The 17,709-nt window shown below is 39.9% G+C and overlaps 1 protein-coding gene across 3 annotated transcripts in view; it reads right to left on the bottom strand.

The window, feature by feature from the left end:
• Nucleotides 1-17,709, bottom strand: part of LOC124038267 (disintegrin and metalloproteinase domain-containing protein 12-like) — a 147,658-nt gene that overhangs the window by 45,815 nt on the left and 84,134 nt on the right. For all 3 annotated transcript variants that reach the window (XM_046353911.1, XM_046353912.1, XM_046353913.1), the window contains exon 4: nucleotides 866-944. In XM_046353911.1, coding sequence (XP_046209867.1) covers nucleotides 866-944 — 79 coding nt within the window. The remainder of the gene's footprint in view (nucleotides 1-865; nucleotides 945-17,709) is intronic.

Here is a 17,709-nt window from a genome sequence, read left to right as displayed (position 1 = left end):
TCCAAAGCATAATAAAAAAATTCACCATGCTTAAAGGGATATGCAATGTCTGCTTTTGTTAAAAGAAAATACCCATCTACCAATAGGTGCCCTTCTTTGTAAGGCATTGGAGAACCTCCCTGGTCTTTGTGGTTGAATCTGTGTTAGAAATGCACTGCTTGTCTGAGGGACCTTACAGATAATTGTATGTGTGGTGTACAGAGAGAGATAAGTTAGTCATTCAAGAATAATTTAAACACTATTATTGCACACAGGGTGAGTGAGTCCATGCAACATATTTTGTGACTTGTTAAGTATATGTTTACTCCTGAACTTACTTAGGCTTGCCATATTAAAGGGGTTGAATACTTACTGACTCAAGACATTTCAGATTTTCATTTTTAATTAATTAGCAAACGTTTTTAAAAACATAATCCCACTTTGACATTATGGACTATTATGTGCAGGCCAAAGATACAAAATCTCAAATTAATACATTTTAAATTCAGGCTGTAACAGAACAATATTTGTGGAAAAATTAACGGGGTGTGAATACTTTCTGAAGGCACTGTTTTTAACCCTGTATCAATTCACCAAGTGTTAGGTCTATATGTCAATATGGATTTACGTCAATAACTAGACAGATATTCCCCACTAAAAACTAAGTTAGCCATAATCCATTTACTGGATCAAAACATTTGATCTTTCAGATGTCATGCCATGTCTATACTTCAGACATGTCTTCTCAATATTGCCTTGAGGGCCATTTGATCCAAAAAGCATCACTTGAGTTCACATGACATTGTTAAAGGTCCATCCTTTAAAGTCAGCAGCACACAATGTTCATTCAAACATGAATGTCAGAAGCACTCAACCTCCAGCCTACCGTAGAGTTGTGAGCACCAGTGACGGGACTCCCATCCTCCAGGTAATGTGTCTCAGTATAATGACTTGCAAACAGGCCCCTAAAAAAAACAGAAAAGAAAATAGACATCAAAACCTCAGGTCCACCTAAAAAAATACATTCGCTTTTAGAGGACAAGAGAGAAGTTGGACACACTGGTTTTTAACGGCCTTATACCATATTTTCAATGGCGTGTGTAAACTGTTAGTGATTAGGTATATGTGAAATATACAGCACTGGGAAGCTAGACGAGTCGAGGGCAGGGTTTGGGAGTGACATTGAATGACATATTGTCGCACTTTGAAGAATCCCTGATGAGTTAATTACAGTATTTATATGTGTGTGTGTTTGTCACACTACAGGCCATGAACAGATTGAAATGGTGAGTCCCACCCCAAGCATAGAGTGAGGAGTGGCAGGAACACCCATCTCTACAGCTGCATAATCAAAGATACATCAGAGAGGATGGTCACAGGAAACATTCGGAAAATAGTCAGACCCCTAGACTTTTTCTACATTTTGTTACGTTACAAACCTATTATAAAATGGACGTAAAAAAAAGTCTCCATAATGACAAAGATAAAACGGTTTTTGAAAACATTTTTTGCACGGTTATTAAATATAGAAAACAGAAATATCTTATTTACATAAGTATTCAGACCCTTTGCTATGAGACTCGAAATTGGGCTCAGGTGCATCCTGTTGAAATTGACCATCCTTGAGATGTTTTTACAAATTGATTAGAGTGCAACTGTGGTAAATTAAATTGATTGGATATGATTTGGAAAGGCATATAGGGTGCCACGGTTGACACTGCATGTCAGAGAAAAAAACAGGCCATGAGGTCAGACAAATTGGACATAGAGCTCCAATACAGGATTGTGTCGAGGCACGGATCTGGGGAAGGGTACAAAACATTTCTGCAGCATTGAAGGTCCCCAAGTACATGGTGGCTTCCATCATTCTTAAATGGAAGATGTTTGGAATGACCAAGACTCTTCCTAGGGCTGGCCAACCGGCTAAACTGAGCAATCGGGGGAGAAGGGCCTTGGTCAGGGAGGTGACCCGAATTTTCACTCTGACAGGGAGGTGACACGATGGTCACTCTGACAGAGCTCGAGAGTTCCTGTTTGGAGACAGGAGAATATTCCAGAAGGACAACAATCTCTGCAGCACTCCACCAATCAGGGCTTTATGGTAGAGTGGCCAGACAGAAGCCAATCCTCAGTAAAAGGCACATGACAGGCCACTTGGATTTAGCCAAAAGGCACCTAAATGACTCCCAGATAACGAGAAACAAGATTCTTTGGTCTAATGAAAGCAAGATTGAACTCTGGCCTTAATGCCAAGCATCACGTCCGGAGGAAACCTGGTACCATCCCTACGGTGAAGCATGGTGGTGGCAGCAGCATGCTGTGGGGATGTTTTTCAGTGGCAAGGACTAGGAGACTAGTCAGGATTGAGGGAAAGATGAATGGAGCAAAGTACAGAGAGATCCTTGATAAAAACCTTCTCCAGAACACTCAGGATCTCGGAAGGTTCACCTTCCAACAGGACAACGACCCTAAGTACACAGCCAAGACAACGCAGCAGTGGCTTCTGGACAAGTCTCTCAATTTCCTTGAGGGGCCCAGCTAGAGCCCGGACTTGAACCCGATCAAACATCTCTGAAGAGACCTGAAAAAAGCTGTGCAGCAACTCTCCCTAACCAACCTGACAGAACTTAAGAAACTCTGCAGAGAAAAATGGGAGAAACTCCACAAATACAGGTGTGCCAAGCTTGTAGCGTCATATCCAAGAAGAGGGTGTTATCGCTGCCAATGGGGCTTCAACAAAGTACTGAATAATTGGTCTGAATACTTATGTAATTGTGAAATTTCCAGTTTATTTTTTTATATATTTGCAAAAATTCTAAAAACCTGTTTTTGCTTTGTCATAATGGGGTGTTATGGGTAGATTGATGAGGGGGAAAAACAATTGTAAAATAAGGCTGTAACGTAACAAAAAAATGTAAAGGAGTCTGAATACTTTCCGGATGCACTGTATGTGGACACCTCCTCATCGAACATCTCATTCCAAAGTCATGGGCATTATTATGGAGTTGGTCCCCACTTTGCTGTTACAACAGCCTCTACTTCTGGAAAGACTTCCCACTAGATGTTGCAACATTGCTGCGGGGACTTGCTTCCATTCAGCCACAAGAGCATTAGTGAGGTCGGGCACTGATGTTGGGTAATTAGGCCTGTCTCGCAGTCGGCATTCCAATTTATCCCAAAGGTGTTTGATGGGGTTGAGGTCTGGGCCAGTTAAGTTCTTCAACACTAATCTCGAAAAACCATTCATGCTGAAACAGGAAAGGTCCTTCCCCAAACTGTTGCCACAAATTTGGAAGCACAGAATCGTGTAGAATGTCATTGTATGCTGTAGTGCTATGATTTCCCTTCACTGGAAATACGGGGCCTAGCCCGAATCATGAAAAACAGCCCCAGACCATCATTCCTTTCCCACCAAACTTTACAGTTGGCACTACACATTCGGGCAAGTAGCGTACTCCTGGCATCCTCCAAAACCAGATTTGCCCGTCAGATAGGGAATCGTCATTCATCACTCCAGAGAATGTATTTCCACTGCTCCAGAGTCCAATGACACCAAGCTTTACACCACTCCAGCCTAAGCTTTGCTTTGCACATGGTGATCTTAGGCTTGTGTGCAGCTGCTCAGCCATGGAAACCCATTACAGGAAGCTCCCGACGAACAGTTATTGTGCTGATGTTGCTTCCAGAGGCAGTTTGGAATTCGGTAGTGAGTGTTGTAACTGAAGACAGACGATTTATACGCACTTCAGCAATCGGTAGTTTGCAGGTAGTTTGCCCCCAGTGATACGTTGTGCAGACCTCACGACCCTCTGGAGAGCCTTACGGTTGTGGTCGGAGCAGTTGCCGTACCAGGCGGTGTTTCAGCCCCACAGGATGCTCTCGATTGTGCATCTGTAAAAGGGTTGTTGCGCCTTCTTCACCAAGCTGTCTGTTTGGGTGGACCATTTCAGTTTGTCTGTGATGTGTACGCCAAGGAACTTAAAACTTTCCACCTTCTCCACTACTGTCCCGTCGATGTGGATAGGGGGGTTGCTCCATCTGCTGTTTCCTGAAGTCCACGATCATTCCTCTGTTTTGTTGACGTTGAGTGTGAGGTTATTTTCCTGACACCACACTCCAAGGGCCCTCACCTCGTTCCTGTAGACCGTCTCGTCATTGTTGGCAATTAAGCCTACCACTGTAGTGTCGTCTGAAAACTTGATGAATGAATTGGAGGCGTGTATGGACACGCAGTCATGGGTGAACAGCGAGTACAGGAGAGGGTTGAGAATGCACCCTTGTGGGCCCCAGTGTTGAGGATCAGCGGGGTGGAGATGTTGTTTCCTACCCTCCCACCTGGTGACAGCCCGTCCGAAAGTCCAGGACCCAGTTTCACAGGGCGGGGTCGAGACCCAGGGTCTCGAGCTTAATGACGAGTTTGGAGGATACTATGGTGTTAAATGCTGAACTGTAATCAATGAACAGCATTCTTACATAGGTATTCCTCTTGTCCAGATGGGTTAGGGCAGTGTGCAGTGTGATTGCGATTACATTGTCTGTGGACCTATTGGGGCAGTAAGTAAATTAGAGTGGGTCTAGGGTGTCAGGTAGGGTGGAGGTGATATGATTCTTGACTAGTCTCTCAAAGCACTTCATGATGACGGAAGTGAGTGCTACGGTGCGGTAGTCGTTTAGCTCAGTTACCTTAGCTTTCTTGGGAACATGAACAATGGTGGCCCTCTTGAAGCATGTGGGAACAGCAGACTGGGATAGAGATTGACTGAATATGTTCGTAAGCTCACCAGCCAGCTGGGCCGGCAGCCCTGCGAGGGTTAGCACATATAAATGTTTTACTCACATTGGCTGCGGTGAAGCAGAGCCCACAGGTTTTGGAAGCTGGCCTGTGTCAGTGGCACTGTATTGTCCTCAAAGCGAGCAAAGGAGTTGTTTAGTTTGTCTGGGAGCAAGATATCGGTGTCCATGACGGGGCTGGTTTTCCTTTTGACTGCAGACCCTGCCACATTTGTCTCCTGTCTGAGCCATTGAATTGCAACTCTAATTTGTCTCTATACTGACGCTTAGCTTGTTTGATTGTCTTGTGGAGGGAATAGCTACACTGTTTGTATATAGTGTATTTAGAAGTGTGTGTGTTTGTGTTTGTGTGAGAGCAAGAGTAAGAGTTTGCCCATGTTTGTGTAGGTCAGTGGCGGTCAGTGCCATTTAAGATGATTGAGGACGATTTGTTTTCAAGAGCATGGCCTTATTTCTATTACAGCATATTGGATGAAACTCATTCATATTCCATTCACCCAGTTCAATGTAACAGTAATAGGTTTAGGCTACTACATGATACTCAAATTTTCCGTATATCCATCATGAGGTTGCTACAACCTAGCCTATGATTTAAAGTTTACAACGTAGGTGCACACGGGTCGAGAGAAAAATTTGAGGCAGTCAAATGTCATCAAATAATTGATTAAAAACACACTATTTTTCAAAGAAGGCCTACATTAGCCTCAACAGTACTCTGTAGGGTAGAACGGTTGTAGCTGGAGGACAGCTAGCTTCTGTCCTCCTCTGGATACATTGACTTCAATACAAAACCTAGGAGGCTCATGGTTCTCACCCTCTTCCATAGACTTACACAGTAATTATGACAACTTCTGGAGGATGTGCTCCAACCTATCAGAGCTCTTTCAGAATGAACTGACATGTTGTCCACCCAATCAAAGAACAGAGAATTAATCTATTACTGAAAGCATAAGCTACAGCAAGCTAGCACTGCAGTGCATAACATGTGGTGAGTAGTTGACTCAAAGAGTGAGAAAGACAATAGTTGAACAATTTTAAACAAATAGATTTCTTCCAAAATGATGGAGAAGCAAGATAATTATATATACGGAGTGATTGTCATTTATCTTTTTACTTTCAGTTTCACTTACTTAGCTAGCAACTGCAACTAGCTAGTTTAGCCTACTTTAAAAAAATATTTGTTAATATTTTTTTATTAACACAACAAATACAAAAATACTGAAATATACAAACAAGAGTACATCAACCTAACAGACAGGGGTATTACATATGTCACGTTCGGCGTAAGAATTATCGGACCAAGGTGCAGTGTGATATGGTTTCCACAATAACTGAAATGCATAAAAACTGAATGAACGAAATGTGAAAACAATGGAGTGCTCATAGGCAACTTACACATGAACAAGATCCCACCAACACAGGTGGGAAAAATAACTACTTAAATATGAACCCCAATTAGAGACAACGATACCAGCTGCCTCTAATTGGCAATCATACAAAACATCAACATAGAAAATTAAACTAGAACACAACATAGACATAGATATACACCTAGATATACACCTGCATTGCTTGCTGTTTGGGGTTTTAGGCTGGGTTTCTATACAGCACTTTGAGATATCAGCTGATGTATGAAAGGCTATATAAATACATTTGATTTGAATTGATACACTAGATCACCCCCTCGTCACACCCTGACCTACTACACCATAGAGAAACAATGGTTCTTTATGGTCAGGGCGTGACAACATATCAAGATTAATTTTAAATTTGTTAAATACTTTTATGGTGCATATTGCTTTTTTGTTTTTACATTTATTGATCATTTCAAAAATAATATTTCAATTCTATCTTAAATAACGAGGAAAGGGGTTTGTTCTCTGCCCACTTCATTTTATGGACAAAGAATCTTCCATGAAAGATAAACAAAATAACAAGGAAACTTAAATCACAGTCCATATCATTTGGTTCAAAATAAAACATAACATCAGAGTATTTCAAATTAACATTAATAGTTGTTTATTTTAAAATAAAATCTTCTAACTCACACCAAAATCTTCTGACATAAAAGCAGTCCCAAAATAATTGGTCAAGAGTCTCTGGGTCACAATCACAAAATACACATTTGTTATCAATAGCTAATTTAAATCTGTGTATAATAAAGGTCTTTACAGGGTAGATTCTATGAATTGAGTTTGTATGATACTTCTTTCACCTCATTAGATGTACAATATTTACCAGATAACCACGAAACTTTGTTCCAGTTCACTTGTCCTAGGGCTGCATTCCAATACATTGTAGCAGAGGGAATAGTAACATATTGACATAGTTTCCTTATATACGTGTTATTACATTTATAGTTTAAAATGTCAATTCCTTCTAATTGTATTGAGGCTACAAAATCCTCAACAGAAGAATAGCACCTTTGGGGACAGCTCTAACAACAATTTGATACTCCTCAGGAGTGGATGTAACATTGTGTGTTCTAATAAATTCTAGATAATCATATAGTTGTCCATCATTATTCAATAACTTTTTTAACTCAAATAATGTTGTTGTCAAACCAGTTCTGGAAATCCTTGTTTAATTCCACGTCTCATGTCGAATCTTTGTGAAGTTCCATGGGATAATTTAACAGAGCTGTTATTATTATTGTAAAGTGTCTTAATTACACTTTGAAAATATTGACCAAAACCAAAACATCGAAGTCTCAAAAATAAAATAATGTTCAACTGTATCAAATGCCTTGTAAAAGTCTACAAATAAAATTAAGCTATCTTCCATAATGTGCTCATTGTTGTCTATCAAGTCCAGTATTAGTCAAATATTATTACATATATGTCTGCTCTTCATAAAACCAGACTGGGTATCGTCAATGATTTGGCCAAGACCTTTTTTAAGTCTTTCTGCAAAGATGGATGCAAGTAGCTTTACATCATTGTTCATTAATGTGATTGGTCTCCAATTTTCTAACATCATAGAATCTTGTTTTGGTTTGGGTATTACAAAAATTAGGCATTGTGTCATAGAAACAGGCAGGACCCCTAAATCAATTGCCTCCTTAAAAACATTAAATATCAATTCAATAATATCCTCCTGGAAATATTTATAGAATTCACTGATAATGCCAACATTCCCTGGAGATTTGTTTCTTTTAACTTGCCGATACATTTTTTTTATTTCATTGATGGAAATAATTTAATCACAAGACTTTTGGAAGTATTTGACAGTCTAGAAAGGCAGATATGTCACTGGTAGGACAGGCATTACTGGTATAAAGGTTACCATAGAATTTTGAAACATATTTTGAAATATCTTTGGGGTTTTCATTTTCTTTGCCATCTATTGGGCATTTGAATAGATGTAAATTCAGAATTTTTTCTTTCTAAATTGTAAGAGCATTTTTTTTTCACCTTCCTCCAACCATCTCCTTCTTGATCTTACAAATGCCCCTTTTGCTCTCTCTTCATACATTCAGTCCATTTCTAGTTGTAAAGAGAAAAACTGACCCTTTCCTTCTTCATCAAGGTCCTCCATAGAGATTAGAGAAAGTATTTCCTTAAACGTTTATCTTCCCTCAATCTTTTAAGTTCAGCAATTTCTTTACCTCTCTTCATGGCTGTTTGTCTTCTTCATACTTCATTAATTCCCAATATTTCCCATAAGACTTAAATAGTTGGGCTTTCCTCCAATTGTCTTGTATAATATCTTTGGCATCCATCTTGAAATTATCATCTTCCAACAGTCTACTATTGAGTTTCCAATAACTCTGATTCTTTTTATTAACTTCAGATCCATTAATATTTAAATCCTAACAGATCCAGCATAGTTAATCCTGAGTTTAATAATCTATGTGTTGGTCTTCGATTAGTCGATATTTGGAGATCTAAATATCCTGATAAAAAGGACTTCACTTGGAGCAACAAAGACATGTCCAGATGGTCAAGAATTGACTTCTGGTTGATTTCTAATTCATGAGATAATTCCGTAGTCAAGGTATCAATTGAACCATCTATTCTTACTGATCATAAAGTTATATTCTTATCTAGTACTGAAATACCCTGCTCAAACAAAAGGGTGCTATGTTAGCTAGCTGGCTATGACTACCCAACTGACACTCTTCCAAGTCAAGGTAAGCTTTTCGTTTTACAAATGTATTACTACCGGCCGGTGTAACTGCTTACTGGCTATGCACTGTAAAGTTACTGCATGATTGTAGCGGGTTAACTAACGCGTTAGGTTTATTAGCTATGCTGACTATGATGTTACTTTAGCTAATATGGTGACAATGATGTAGGCTGTATGTAACGTTAGCGGTTTGGCTTGGAAAGGTTTTTTCACCTGGTCAAATACAGCTGATGTGCTGTGCATTGAAGTCCACAAGGGAAGAGGTGAGAGGAGGAGAGTGCATGGATGCAAGAAGGAATACAACATGGCTGTGTATTAATGCTTGATCAGGGGTGTATTCATTCCTCCGATTCTGTTGAAAAATGTTTCTTAAATGGAAGCAAACAGACCAAAACGGGGATAATATAGAAACTCTTGTTTGAAACTGTTGGACTAATTATTACATCCTATATCAGCTAGATTCAGGCAAGAGTGTCATTGTCTGTCTTGGAATGCATTTCAATTAAAAGGTGTGTATGCAGTACCAGTCAAAAGTTTGGACACACCTACTCATTAAAGGGTTTTTCTTTATTTTTTTATATGTTCTACATTGTAGAATAATAGTGAAGTAATCAAAACTATGAAATAACACATATGGAATCATGTAGTAACCAAAAGAGTGTTATAAATTTAAGATTTTATATTCTTCAAAGTAGCCACCCTTCGCCTTGATTACAGCTTTGCACACTCTTGGCGTTCTCTCAACCAGCTTCATGAGGTAGTCAGCTGGAATGCATTTCAATTAACAGGTGTGACATGTTAAACGTTAATTAGTGGATTGTTTTTTGTTCTTAATGTATTTCAGCCAATCAGCTGTGTTGTGACAAGGTAGGGGTGTTATACAGAAGATAGCCTTATATGGTAAAAGACCAAGTCCATATTATGGCAAGAACAGTTCAAATAAGCAAAGAGAAAATGTAAATGAGTTTGAAAGTTTCTTCAAGAGCAGTCGCAAAAACCATCAAGCGATATGATGAAACTGGCTCTCATGAGGACCGCCACCGGAAATTGGAACATGACAGCTGCTGCAGAGGATGAGTTCATTAGAGTTACCAGCCTCAGAAATTGCAGCCCCAAAAAAATGCTTCACAGAGTAACAGACACATCTCAACATCAACTGTTCAGAGGAGACTACGTGAATCAGGCCTCCATTGTCAAATTGCTGAAAAGAAACCACCACTAAAGTACACCAATAAGAAGAAGTGACTTGTTTGGGACAAGAAACTCGAACAATGGACATTAGACCAGTGGAAATCTGTCCTTTGGTCTGATGAATCCAATTTGAGATTTTTGGTTCCAAACACCATGTCTTTGTGAGATGCAGAGTAGGTGAACGGATGACCTCTGCATGTGTGGTTCACACTGTAAAGCATGGAGGAGGAGGTGTGATAGTGTGGGGGTGCTTTGCTCTTGACACGGTCTGTGATTTGTTTAGAATTCAAGGCACACTTAATCAGCATGGCTACCACAGCATTCTGTAGTGATACGCCATCCCATCTGGTTTGCGCTTAGTGGGACTATAATTTGTTTTTCAACAGAAAAATAACCACATCACACCTCTGGGCTGTGTAAGGGCTATTTGACCAAGAAGGAGAGTGATGGAGTGCAGCATCAGATGACCTGGCCTCCACAATCACCTGACCTCAACCCAATTGAGATGGTTTGGGATGAGTTGGAACACAGCGTGAAGAAAAACAACCAACAGGTGCTCAGCATATGTGGGAACTAATTCAAGACTGTTGGAAAAGCATTCCAGGTGAAGCTGGTTGAGGGAATGCCAAGAGTGTGCAAAGCTGTCATTTAGTCAAATGGTGGCTACTTTGAACAATGTAAAATATAAAATATATTTAGATTTGTTTAACACTTTCTTGGTTACTAAATGATTCCATTTGTGTTATTTCATAGTTTTGATGTCTTCACTATTCTTCTACAATGTAGAAAATATTACAAATAAAGAAAAACCCTTGAAAGAGTAGGTGTGTCAAGCTTTTGACTGGTCCTGTATTTAGTATAGTTTTATCTAAAAATGTTTTATAATTTTTATTCTTATGAAATTCACTGAGCAGGATGGTCCTCCCCTTCCTCCGCCGAGGAACCTCCACCGGTGTAGGCATAGCTGGGTCTGTAGGTAGCTGAGTTCTGTCCTCCAAAACTGTGTCTCAAATACTTTACAGAGTACTTATTTCTAAGAAGTAAGTTTCGAGGTGCGACATTTAAGTCTGTTAGAAAGTATTTGTGGCTTGTGCAAGCAGAACAAGGACATCTGTCCATTCTGTTCAGGAACAAGTTGATGTAATGAGTGAGCATCCTACATGCTTCATTGAGTGTTTGCATATGTTTAAGTGTTACCTTGCTTGTGTGTAAGAGGAAGAACACTGAGTCTGAGTACAGGGATATTCAGAGGAACAAGATTAACTGGATTACTGTACCGGAATATAGATACTACAGTAAGAAAAAGAGGAGTGAGCCAAATTGACATATCACAGACACTGAAAAGCTACTGTACAGTCTAAGTTGAGTGGAAAATATCTGACAAAATATCACTCCCCACTACGTTGACCCATATTTGAGTAAATCTTTTTTTATTTTTTTATCCCTAATTTAATCATGATACAATTCTGCTGGGGTGGATAGAGAGGATTTGAGGAATCAGTCAGTGGGATAATAAAATAAAAATAGGATCCAGTGTGCGTCGAAGTCCCAGCAGGAAGCTCTCTAGCTATCCTACGCTGTTTACTGCTGACCAAAATGTAGGATTAGATGAGGAGGGATTAGTCAATCATGTCAACATTCACATTTCAACATTCTTTTATAGGCATACCAAAAATGAGAGCTGGATTGAAGCTTAGAGCTCCTGTTCTATAGCTCTATGTCTTACCTACAGTATGACATAACTGTTGTTTTCATAAATCACAATCTTTATCTTACCATTAGCAACACACCACATTAATATCAATAAGCCAGAAGCGGGTAAAAACAGTACACAGTGACGTGGTCTCATTGAAAATGTATTAAGCTACACTGGGGACCTATCAGAGCATAGGGGAGGTTTCATAGACAGGCTACAGTAGGCACTGGCATGTACAGGATAAGAGGATATGTTCAGAGTCCAAACAGGATTTGTGTCAAGCTAATGCTAATTCCATGCGAATGCTAAAGAGGGGTTTTTGGGACACTTTTGGAAGCTGGGCTTTGGCAGAGTTGTCCTTGTGTTAAGGTTCGATGACATACATTAGAGCAGCAGCCACTGGTTTGACGTGATGAAATCCTGCTGTAATCATCTCTTTGGCACAGGGCAGATGGTGCATATTAGTTAATGGGTGTATGGTGTCTGTATGTGCAGCCTACTTCGCCTCTTGGCTAAACATTACCAGTGCTCTATGGTTGGTTGGTTCTTTGAGGTAGATAGAGCTTTGAGACTGCCTGATTGGCAAACAATATCAAGTGAATTATGTGATATAAAAAAATCAGAATAAGTCATCGTGGTATGCTTTGTATTTTCTTCAAGAATAGATACTTCATATGCTTGTTGGACCTCAAGCATACCGCTTCTTCACCAGGCAGCACACTCTTGAGAAAAGAAAAGATAGCGAGAATTCTCTTTTCCCCCTGGATATTGAAACAGCTCAATTTGATTACGCCCCCTTAAGTAATGACTGCCCACCAGTGGCCCTCTTTTTGTCAAGAGGTACAGGCAGCCAATCAAATGACATTTAGATGGCAGAGGACTTCAAAGTAGCTGGTAGAGCCTTTGATCTCGTCTCGTAGGAATCAGCGTGACAGTCACCAGAATCCTTAGCACAAGCCCAGCATGAATTCCGAATGCACAGCTGTCATTTTTTTATACCAACACTTCAGTGTGCCAACAGTGTTGTGGATGGTATTTCTATAGTGATTGGGGAGTAATGGAACTACGTGTTGAGAGGCGGTGAAATGAATTTTGTGTCACAAATAGAAATTGGATAAGTCGTACCGTAATGAATGGTTTTCGGTTGACTTACACCCACATGACAAAATACTATGGTATAAAAACTATAGTATTCACTGCAGTGTTTTTTTGTCGACTTTACTGTAGTATTCACTGTAGTGTTTTGCAGACATGACTGTAGTATACTGTAGTATTAACAGTTTACTATAGTTTAAATTCTGTAGTAAAAAAACAGTGTAAGGGATAATCAACAAGGGCCTATGTGTTCAATGGAAAATAATAAAATAATAACCTTCCACGATTATCTATTTTATCCCTTTTTATTCAGGTCCGAAAGTAATGCAGAAGATCATTCATAACACTTTTTGGTGTTTTTGTAAGCGATGTCTCTTTACATTTATCAAATGGACACTGTATGAGTGCAGGAATGATTTTAAAGTGGAATAGGTTAATAGTTGGAATAGTAACTGGACACTGACTGTAGGCCTCACATGTAGCCTATTATAATTAACTCCTCCTGAAGTTAATGTTCCTCACAGAAAATTAATGATGGACCAAATGTTACATTTGTTTCAGGAACTGGAGTGGAGAAATATGATTTATTTGTTTCAGCATCTTGAGAGAATGTGAATGCGTGCTTCGGGACTTGGTGTTTAGCCTAACGTGCAATTTCTTTCAGCGACATAAAAGCTGACAGTATATCATTTTCATCCACTTAAAATATGCATCCAAGATGAACTGAAATACTATCAGAAACATGTTGAATCATTTTCATGGCTTTGCATTTCCTTCAATCCGGTCAAATGTCATTTGGAAATCTCTCTGGTCCCTAAACGTCCTTGCTCCATGAGAGATGCAGAAATGAAAGAGAAAACTTGACCAATGCCAACTAACTTGTTGATGATGCATTGATCATTCAATCGATTTATGACATTACTCTGGTGAGCAAGGCTTTATTTAGTATTGTAATGACCTGACTAGATCATAAATGAACAATTGTCCAGACAGAGGCTTGAGTTTGCGAATTGACGGTTTATTAAACCAACTTTACACAGGCTACTGTTTGGGCCGTAGCACACGCCAAATAGATGACAGATAACCCACAAGCCAATCGTGACCTTCTCTTGTGAAGCCCAGACGTAAGAGAGAGAGAACAAAGGCTGAACCTGGTCTTAACTTCCAATGCTCCACCCCCCTGCCCAACCCCCTCCACGCCACTCCGCCAACCACCAGGATGCCCGGCATCAGAACATTCCAGGCATTCCCGTAATTGGCAGATAGCAGGTTGATTGACATGTCGGACCCGGCGAACACCGGGTACTGGTCAGTACAACACAACCACCTCCTAGCCTAACACATAACACACAGCTGTCTGTGCGGGTCGCTACAGTATTCTAGACAAGCATCAAGTAATGACAGAAGAGAAGCTGCATGTATCTAATTATAGACAAGTTGACTAACAAACAGCCCATCGAACGTCGGAAATTATACTGAACAAAAATATAAACGTACCAAGCAATAATTTAAAAGATTTTACTGAGTTACAGTTCATATAAGGAAATCAGTCAATTGAAATAAATGTATTAGGCCTTAATCTATTGATTTCACATGACTGGGCAGGGGTGCAGCCATGTGTGGGGCCTTAGAGGGTGTAGGCCCGCCCACTTGGCAGCCAGGCCAACCCAGTGGGGAGCCAGGCCCAGCCAATCAGAATGTTTTTTCTCCACAAAATTGATTTATTACAGACAGAAATAAATCTAGGTACCGCTAAGCTTTTTTTTGTACATATGGAACATTTTGGTGATTTTTTATTTCAGCTCATGAAACATGGTGTATATTCAGAAAAATATCAAAATGAGTCTTGAAAACAATTATTTTCCCGCACCCCATGTCCTTCTGCTTCCCTGAGTAACGTGTGCAGGTTATGAGCCTCATGAAGTAGCCTAATTGTTTGACAATCAGATGAAAACATAATGACTGGTTGTGTTCATGCCACATGACAAATATGTACTATTAGGCAGTGTTTGGCCAGGTCGCAGTTGCAAATGAGAACTTGTTCTCAACTAGCCTACCTGGTTAAATAAAGGTGTCAGTCGGTCTCGGACAATGAGGACTATTAATTTCTTCTTGAGACCAGCAGAGTAAAAAACTCATAATTATTAGCTTCCATTCAGTCAGCATATAAAAGTGCTTCGCCAGGCCAAATATATACGGTACACTCCTTTCTTGAAACATTAATATCTTATCGCCGATTGAAACCTGGGATTCCTACTTTACTCATAACATTACTTTCCTTTACCTTCATTGAATAATATCTTCAAACCATGTCCCAATTTCCTTGACTGTAAAACACAAAGGGACAGTGGTGTCGTGGAGGCTATACACAGGTATATGCCCTATACCAGTGGGAATTGCCTATACTCACTTCTTAATCCCTACTGTTGTGTATAAAAGTAATGTAGTGGAGGTATACGATTTATTCATTAAGTAGAGACTTATTCATTATGTAGTACGACAGACAAATCACGCACAAAGTAGCCTACACAATCGCAAAACACGTGAAATATATCCACATGCGCAGCACACAGCCTAGAATATCATCTGCAGGCAGCAAGCGCGCTCAGCTCGCAACTGGTTGTCGCATGGAGCAGCTCACAGAAGAATGATATCGGTAGCCGGTAGGATAGGAAAGACGTTTGACTTTATGATATCTACCAGTATATGCTAACTAAGGGAACAATGGGTATGCAAACCAGGTATTGAAAAAGTTTGGAGTTTAGTCTTGGTTAGTAGGCTATTTGTGATGTGCAATCCAGTCATCATGCGCTGTTTGCATGATCATTCGTAAATGCTTCTCCAAAAAACCTTCCCAATTAAATGTTGACTGGTTGATTTGTATCAATGGGGAGGGCACTTGTTTTGCTCAATTGAATTAAATGTAAATTAAAGTGTTCGATATGCAATGCAATCTCCTCGTAAGGAACAGTATCGAGTGTCCTGGAGAGAAGGCACACGTTTCTAGCTATGTCAGGCAAAATCGTCCATCATCAGCACGTTATGGATGTAACCAAATTAATGTCAATAGAAAACAGCTTAAACAAATGCAATTGCAGTTACTAATCTATTATTCTGGCTGCATAGGTTGTGACTGTGTTTGTCATGTTTTGTCATTGATTATCATGTCTTGTCCCTGTGCTTCCCTTCTATTCGTTTCCATCTGCTGGTCTTATTAGGTTCTTTCCCTCTTTCTATCCCTCTCTCTCCCCCTCCCTCTCTCCCTCTCTCGCTCTCTCTCTCTATCGTTCCGTTCCTGCTCCCAGCTGTTCCTCATTCTCCTAACTACCTCATTTACTCTTCCACACCTGTCCCCTATTTTGCCCTCTGATTAGAGTCCCTATTTCTCCCTCTGTTTTCCGTTTCTGTCCTTGTCGGATCCTTGTTTGATGTTTGCTGTTCTGTGTCCTTGTTCCTCCCTGTCGTGTTGTTGCCTTCTTCAGATGCTGCGTGTGAGCAGGTGTCTATGTCAGCTACGGCCTGTGCCTTCCCGAAAAGCGACCTGCAGTCTGTGGTCGCGTCTCCAGTCGTTCCTCTCTACTGACGAGTGGATTTCAGTTTTCCTGTTTTGTATTTACCTAAGATAATATCCAGGATTATCGTTTTTGTTTAAGACTGGAATAAAGACTCTGTTTCTGTTAAGTCGCTTTTGGGTCCTCATTCACCAGCATAACAGTGTTAGCCATAGCTCTTTGGCTAGCTAATGAGCAAGGGATAAGAACATTGCCAGAGCATGGCAACAGAACATATAGAACGAACAACTGGGTTGCGTTATCTTTCTGCAGGTGTACACGTGCAATCAATGAATAAGCTAGCCTGCATAGTGATCGAACTAACGACTGGGTCGTGTCTCTAGATATAGAACTAATTGAACAAACGACTGGATCGCATCTCTAGCAATCAAAAGTATGAATTTCGCTTATAAACTTTAAATATCAATGACAGTTTTTTATTTCTACCGGTAAATGTGTGCATTAGTATTGTTTTCATTGGAAGCTGTGGTATAAACGCCTCAGTTCTGTACATTACTTTGAAAAATGAACTCTGCAAAGGGACTATGAATGTTCATTTCTCTACCATAAGCCGCCTCCAACGTCATTTTAGAGAATTTGGCAATACGTCCAAACGGCCTCACAACTGCAGACCATGTGTATGGCGTTGTGTGGGCCAGCGGTTTGCTGATGTCAACGTTGTGAACAGAGTGCACCATTGTGGCGGTGGGGTTATTTTATTAAAAATGTTCTTATGCGGCCAGAACTTAAAAGCGCGAGCCACTAGGCTTAACATGCATTGATTGAAACAAAATACAAGTGTAGCTTCTTAACTTCCTCTACGCTATTAAACAATAACTACTATGCCTACATCATTCAAGCAGAATAAGTGCTAACATGCATATTCCCATGAAACTGATTGGGATCAAATGGTTGGCATGCAGATGCAGTATGGATGTTATCGTTCACAATTTACAGTGATGGTGGCCTAGAATTTATAATACAGTAGACCTAATTTGGTGTTTTAAGATTTTAAAAATATAACAATTTATTTGAGCCACTATATGATGGCATAGGCAATCATTCCATTTGGATGGTGCATTGCAGGCTATGTATATAAAAAAATTACATAGCATACAATAGGCTACATTTCGGCACCAACCGTAATTGAGAAATTATTATATAAATATATTTTTAAAGCTCTCAGGTGCCCCAACAAATAGTCTTGTTTGAGAAACAACACAATCTGTCTGGTTTGAGAACACTTGTTTGAGAAACAACACAATTTGTCTGGTTTGA

The sequence above is a fragment of the Oncorhynchus gorbuscha genome, linkage group LG06 (assembly GCF_021184085.1).
Source record: "Oncorhynchus gorbuscha isolate QuinsamMale2020 ecotype Even-year linkage group LG06, OgorEven_v1.0, whole genome shotgun sequence".
NCBI classification, from domain to species: Eukaryota; Metazoa; Chordata; class Actinopteri; order Salmoniformes; family Salmonidae; genus Oncorhynchus; species Oncorhynchus gorbuscha.
The sequence above is the reverse complement of the archived record's forward strand: the minus strand, read 5'-3'. Positions and strand labels throughout refer to the sequence as shown.